The following is a 6,415-nucleotide window of genomic DNA, read 5'->3' on the forward strand; positions in this document are numbered from 1 at the left end:
GCACAGAGGACTGGGTTTGAGTAGCAGGGCTGTAGTGGTATCAGGCCATGAACCACCTTGTGGATGGTTCCTGAGGGCTCTGGACCAACATAAAGAGTGGTGGGGAAAGCCACCCGTGCCAAACCATCATCAAGCCAGAGGTGCTCATGGCTCCGCTCAGGCATATGTACAATAGGCACTGGTAGCTGCTAGGGGCTGGAGAGGCGTTGGGGGAGGCATGCCATGCCGCAAAGGTATGTACATCCTCAGAGACATCAGCCATGGGCAACCCACACCAGGCCTGGGACATTAAGGAACTGACTGTCAGGAATCCATTAAGCACAGGTACTGGTGGATGAAAAGCTAAACATGAGCCGGCAATGTGCGCTTGCAGCCCTGAAGGCCCACCATATCCTGGGCTGCATCAAAAGATGCATGGTCAGCAGGTTGAGGGAGGTGATTCTTCCTTCTACTCCAGGTGGGTTCTCACCAGGGCTGAAAACGCACATTGATGGTTCATGTCCAGCTTTTCATCCACCACTACCCCCAAATCCTTCTAGGCAGGGATTCTCTTGATCCCTTCATCCCCCAGCCTGTATTGATACTGGGGATTGCCCTGACCCAGGTGCAGGACCCTGAACTTGGCCTTTGTTGAACCTCGTGAGGTTCACACAGGCTTATTAATCAAGCTTGTCCAGGTCCCTCTGGATGGCATCCTGTCCCTCAGACACATCAACTGCACCACTCAGCTTGGTGTCATAAGCAAACTTGCTGAGGGTGCACCCAACTGCACTACGCTGTTTATGAAGTTATTAATCAGAACTGGTCCCACTATTGTGGGAGGGGAAGCAACACCTGGTTTCTACCTCTTCCAAATTAAATATCCTAAGCCTCAAGTCTGCTATTATTACTACTAGTTAGTCATAGTCCACACCTTTCTGGTATCTTCAAAGGTTTAAACAGTGCTGGTTATTCTGCTGCACAAGGGTCATTGGGACAGCTTCACATGTGCAGCAATTTACTAAAGGGACACAGATAAATTTTAGAAGTTTTCATCCCAATTTAGGGGACAATAGGGGAGACTGAATACCACCCTTTGATTTTATCCTATCATTTTCAACAGTTCACTGAGTCATTTAAAATCCTCAGCTCAAAGTTTCCACAAACAATATCTTTATCTCCTGTCCTACTTTTATCTTTCAGCATAGTCCAAAGTATAGACCAAAATATTTTTAAAGTACATGGAGGAAGATGAGGACATTTCATGAAATTATGTAATTAAAGTGGTATCATGATCCATGTGCACTTCAGAGACAGACCAGGTGTATGTAGGTGTAGAAATATACACAACCATGTCATCCCATATGCCGTGTAAAAATGAAAATAATGTAAACAAATTTCAAAATATAAATGTTACTGTTTATTTTTATCAAATGGCTTTCCTGGTAAGATACAGTTTATTCTTTACAATAATTTTCTCATTTGTGAATGTCACTTGAGAGGCCACTATCTTAAAATGTAATATACTGAGGAAAAAAAAAGTATTATAGGACTAAAAGGGAGACAAAACATTATATTTAAGGCAAGATAAACTGTTACTAACTCACAGCTATTGACAATTTCTAAGATGACTCCAAGAATAAGCTTTATAATGTTATTATGGTTCTCTTCCTGTTCTGTAATCACTTGTCTTCATGCAATAAAAATTACTAGATATATTGAAGGTCCAAAAAAAGCTTTTCTATAAATTAAATAGCCCTCTAGGACTTTGTAGTCTGCTGGATTTGTCTGTGATACATCAAAAACCTCAAGCATATGATTAAGGACCTTTGGTTTTCAGATATATACTCTTAAAGCTAAGGATTTAATTAAGTGTTTTGCTGAGTGTATGTGAGCATGAAAGTGTTGAGGATGTGCTTGTATGTTTTCTTCATTGAAGCCATAATTCACATGCTTATGTCTTCAGCATTTCTACTTTTATTATAAATTAATGATAAATTAATTATCAAATAATGTTAAATCATTATCAGGAAAACATCTATGCTTAAAATTCATGATTAGAGCTTAGATGTTCTGGTTTACTACTTAGTTTTGCCACAGATGTCCTGTTTTAACTTGGTTATCATTAGTTTTTTCAATGGAGGGAGGGAAAATGGAAAGTATACTTTTAAGCTCTTCCTCTTCCATATACAAGTACAATGAAATGTGGTAAATTAAATTCAAATCTTTAACAGGGATAGAAATAGGAAAAATCTAACTTTAGTTACAGTGGTGTAGTTCTGATCAGTTAATTGGACTTATTCCAGTTTCACAAGTGTCATTAGATGTAGACCTTGCTTTGCTGTATATTTTCTATTTTTGTAATGAGACTTTGATGTTCAGCTGCATTTAGTGTGAAAACAGAAATTTTTCTCTGTTTGAATTCCTAGGCTGCCATGGAAAATACAGACACATCTTAGGGAACAGGTGTTCTCAAGCCGCCGTCAGTAATGAAGCAGGTGTGAAAGGTGACTCTTATTTGCCAGGTGAAACAATGACTGCAAAATTAGCAGTTTGTTTGTTAGCGTGCTTTCTTCAACTATGCATTGTAAATGGGCAGGTAATATGTGAGAGGCAAATGACAGCTGAATGGCGAGTGGAACCAAAACCTACAGTGATAAAATGGACACCAAGGGAAAACATCTGCTCAGACTTTTACGCCGAATGCTGGAATATGAATAAAAATATTACTGGGGAAATCTCAGAAGAACAAAATCTCAATAACCCTCAGATATGCCCACTACAGCTTCAATTAGGGGATAGCCTCTTCATCTCCTCTGAGCCATCCTTTCAGTCCTATGGAATGAATTTGGTGAATGTCTCCAAGGAAGAATTTATTAACTGCCCTAAAGCTGGTTTTCTTCAAGAGCAGTTGATTTTTTTTTGCCAGATAAGAGGACTACACCAAGTTGGCCCGAACTGGCTTGGTGTTGGAACTCATTACTTCGCAGAGCTTCATAAGAGAGGCCCACTATTGTGCAACATGGGCCTTCGTCTGAATGTAACCGTGAAGCAGCAGTTTTGCCAACAGTCTCCAAATGCACCATTATGCTCTGGGCATGGAAAATGTCTAAGTCATGTTTGGGAAAAAGCATATAATTGCCATTGTTTCTCACAGTATTCTGGAATATTCTGCCAGAAGTTTGATATGTGCTCCACTAAACCTTGCCACAACAATGCCTCCTGTACTGAGAAATCTGAACTTACTGGAGATTCTTACGAATGCATGTGTCCTCCACAATTTTCAGGTATTTCTTGTTCCATCCCCCTGGGAATAAATGTTACACAGATAATACATTTTCCTTAATAGATAAGAAGATAGTGAGAACATCATTAGCGAGGTTTTTGTATAATTTGGCTGTCCATTGCCACTACCACATCTCTACTGAGTCTCTTTTATGTGTAGTCACTTGTAGGAGACTCTGCAATCATTTGAAGACAGCAAGTAAGCAAGTTTGTGCTTGCTTACATTCATGTGTGCGTTGTGGAGAAAGACTGAATATGTCCTCATCATGCTTCTTTCCCATTTAAGCACAAGACGTAAGTAAATACTTGTGAATTTACAGAAGTAACTGCATTTGTTTCTTTGTTTGTTTGTTCAGCAGTTACAGTTGTTACACCAAATAATATAAATACTTTGGAGTAAGACCCCAAGTTAACCAAACTGCTGAAAAACAGCAAACTGTTTTGTTGAAATGAATATTTCATTCAACCTGCCACAATTACTCTCTTTTCAGTTTAAAGACCTTTTAAATTACATTAGAAAAAATTTTAAAATCAAAATTTGTTTCTAATTAAAAAGGCAAATATATAATTAGAAAAACAAGCAATACAGAATACTTGCTCCTTTCTTCCAGATTGTTTTGCACTGTAAAGTTCCTTTCAAAAGGAGTTTGCTAAACATATTGTTGTCATCAAATTAAATATTTTACAAATGAAAAAAATCACCTAATTCTCTCTAGGAAATACTGCAGTATTTACTCAAAACCCATTGGAGAAACTGAATCTGGGTTTGGGATTGGATCGCCAGGGAGGGCAGCATGATTAGATACATTCTTACCTAACTATTGTCTCATTTCATGGAGGAAGAAAAGGAGATGAAGAAAATGATTGGTATATTGTTGCTGCATTCAGACCAATGGAGTTTGTGAATAATTTAGAAAGTATCAGAAATATTCATTCACATCACAAAAAGGATTGTTGTAGCTCTTTCTGTACTTGTGGAGCAGAATTCTAGCAATGTTCCTTTGATGGACTTCACTTCTGTGCTCTCACAATTGCAATGCTATGCTATGAAACACAGCTGATGAGTCAGGAACAAGTGAGGTTCATAGAACACAGAAATGAAGGTTGTATCACATAAAGTTTACTGTAATTTATTTTTAATTGCTTTTCAAACTAATGCATTTGCAAATAGAAGATGATGCAGGTATGAATAAATTAATGTTATAAAAAAATATTTTTATAATTATTCAAAGTTTAGTAAAATAGAGAACATTGATGGTATGTAGTGTGTTTTCTATTTCTTTTGTGATTTCTGAGAGCTGTGTAAAATGCTTTAAAATTAATAATATAAAAAAGTGGCTGGTACTACTTTAATTCAAATTAATGGAAAGATTCACAAGTAATTATCTCAAAAGCAATCATCATGCTTAATGTTATCAAAAAGCAATGCTTAAAATATTCTGTTAGCCTATATGGGACAGTGTTGGCTAATGCCATAATCCTGTACCGGCAATATTGTTTCGGTAAATATGGTGCATGTGAACAAGAAGAACTAGGAGATTAAACCATCGCATATTATGGATGTGGCTACACAAGAGTAAGGACAAAAAAAGTGCCTCCCATAATAGCAAGTCTATTAGAAATTTGAAAAGACGCTGAAGTGTGAATGTCATAGCAACAATTCAAGTGGCAAGCATAATTATATGGTGTTTAGACCCATATGCTGTAATAGCATAAACAACGTATAATTGGAATTGTAATTTCCAGAAAGATGCACATTAAAAAAAATTCAGTCAAATTGACTCCACATTAGAACATCTTTTGTTTGCTGGAAGAAACTGTAAGCTAGATTCATGTCACAAAGAAACAAATACTAATACTAATACTGTACTAATAACATTTCTGCATTTTAAGCTATATGTGAATTAGTAACTATATGGCAGATGAGGTTGAGTACAGTAGCTCATATTACAGCAGCTGAACATCTTTCTGCCTTGCTTTAGAACTTCAGTAATTTTGGTGAAAAGTAGTGACCAACGTTAGCACAAATACCTATCTATCCATCCATCTATCTATTAAATATGATGTTTTATTTTACATATAAGTTTTACATTTCAGGGAAAAAATAGAAATATTTACTAAAGTTCAATGTTCCTATTATTCCTTTTAAATAGGTAAAAATTGTACAGAAATAGTTGGACAGTGCCAGCCACATACGTGTTTCAATGGTAACTGCACCAATGTTACCCCAAACACTTTTCTTTGTGAATGTGACAAGGCCTTTACAGGTAAGAAACACCTTTGTTTCCTGTTTACTTTAGATGATTGTTGCACAGTTTGCAATTTCTTCAGATTTCTTTTTTAAATAGATCGTGTAAAATAAAGAAATCAGACTACATGTGTCTATTCTAAAATACTTATGTACTAAAGCAAAACTGTATAAATGATAGAAGCTTTTCATAATTGAATCCCATCCATCAGTACCTTCCTTCTCTTGGCAGTATGACAATGGAAGACTCATAATCACTAACTCAGTGGTTCTCAAATAGAGAGTTCACAAGAAAAGGACTTCTGGAAGATTTAGAATGATCATCACACCTGTATTCATAATTTCAGCATCCTCTTAATAGGGGTGCTAGAAAAATATGATGGAAATAATTTAAAGAGTCAATAATCTTATGATTTAGTAGTGTGTCTTTATTTTAAAAAAACACCAATGCTCAGAAGCTAATCAGTTTACTTATGATATAATGGACAAATAAGATGCTTTCATGAGAAAAGCTTGAATCAGAAAATGTATATAAAGCCACCCTATTGTAAACACTTTCTCCTTGGAGGTCAGGATAGCAGTCAAACTTAAACCACTATTTACACTATTTATTCTTGTACTTCACAGCAGAGATTTACTCTGTTGGTATAAAAGAATTAGCAATATTCAGAAGAACATTCTTTAAGAATGAGCTAAGTATAAATCTAGCACTTGAATATCCAAGGACAGTAAAACTTAAAAATGGCTCTTTTTTGAAAACATCAGTTATCCCTGACAATCACAAAAAACAAATGAATCATTACATTGAGACACAGAGTTAATATAAAACAAAACAAAGAAGAAAGAAAAGCATAAGGGAGTAAGGGGGATCCAAGAGCCAATCTTTGTTTTCATAGTGAAAGA

The 6,415-nt window shown here is 36.2% G+C and overlaps 1 protein-coding gene across 1 annotated transcript; it reads left to right on the top strand.

Moving 5' to 3' along the window:
• Window positions 1-217: 217 nt before the first annotated feature.
• Window positions 218-5,531, top strand: LOC104626115 (protein eyes shut homolog; the record flags this gene model as incomplete). The annotated part of the gene is made up of 3 exons (XM_010293947.1): window positions 218-233; window positions 2,409-3,266; window positions 5,418-5,531. Coding segments are annotated over exons 1-3 (988 nt in total), but the record flags the coding sequence as incomplete, so codon positions are not given.
• Window positions 5,532-6,415: the final 884 nt, after the last annotated feature.

This window comes from Phaethon lepturus, unplaced genomic scaffold (genome assembly GCF_000687285.1).
Source record: "Phaethon lepturus isolate BGI_N335 unplaced genomic scaffold, ASM68728v1 scaffold11519, whole genome shotgun sequence".
Lineage (NCBI taxonomy): Eukaryota > Metazoa > Chordata > Aves > Phaethontiformes > Phaethontidae > Phaethon > Phaethon lepturus.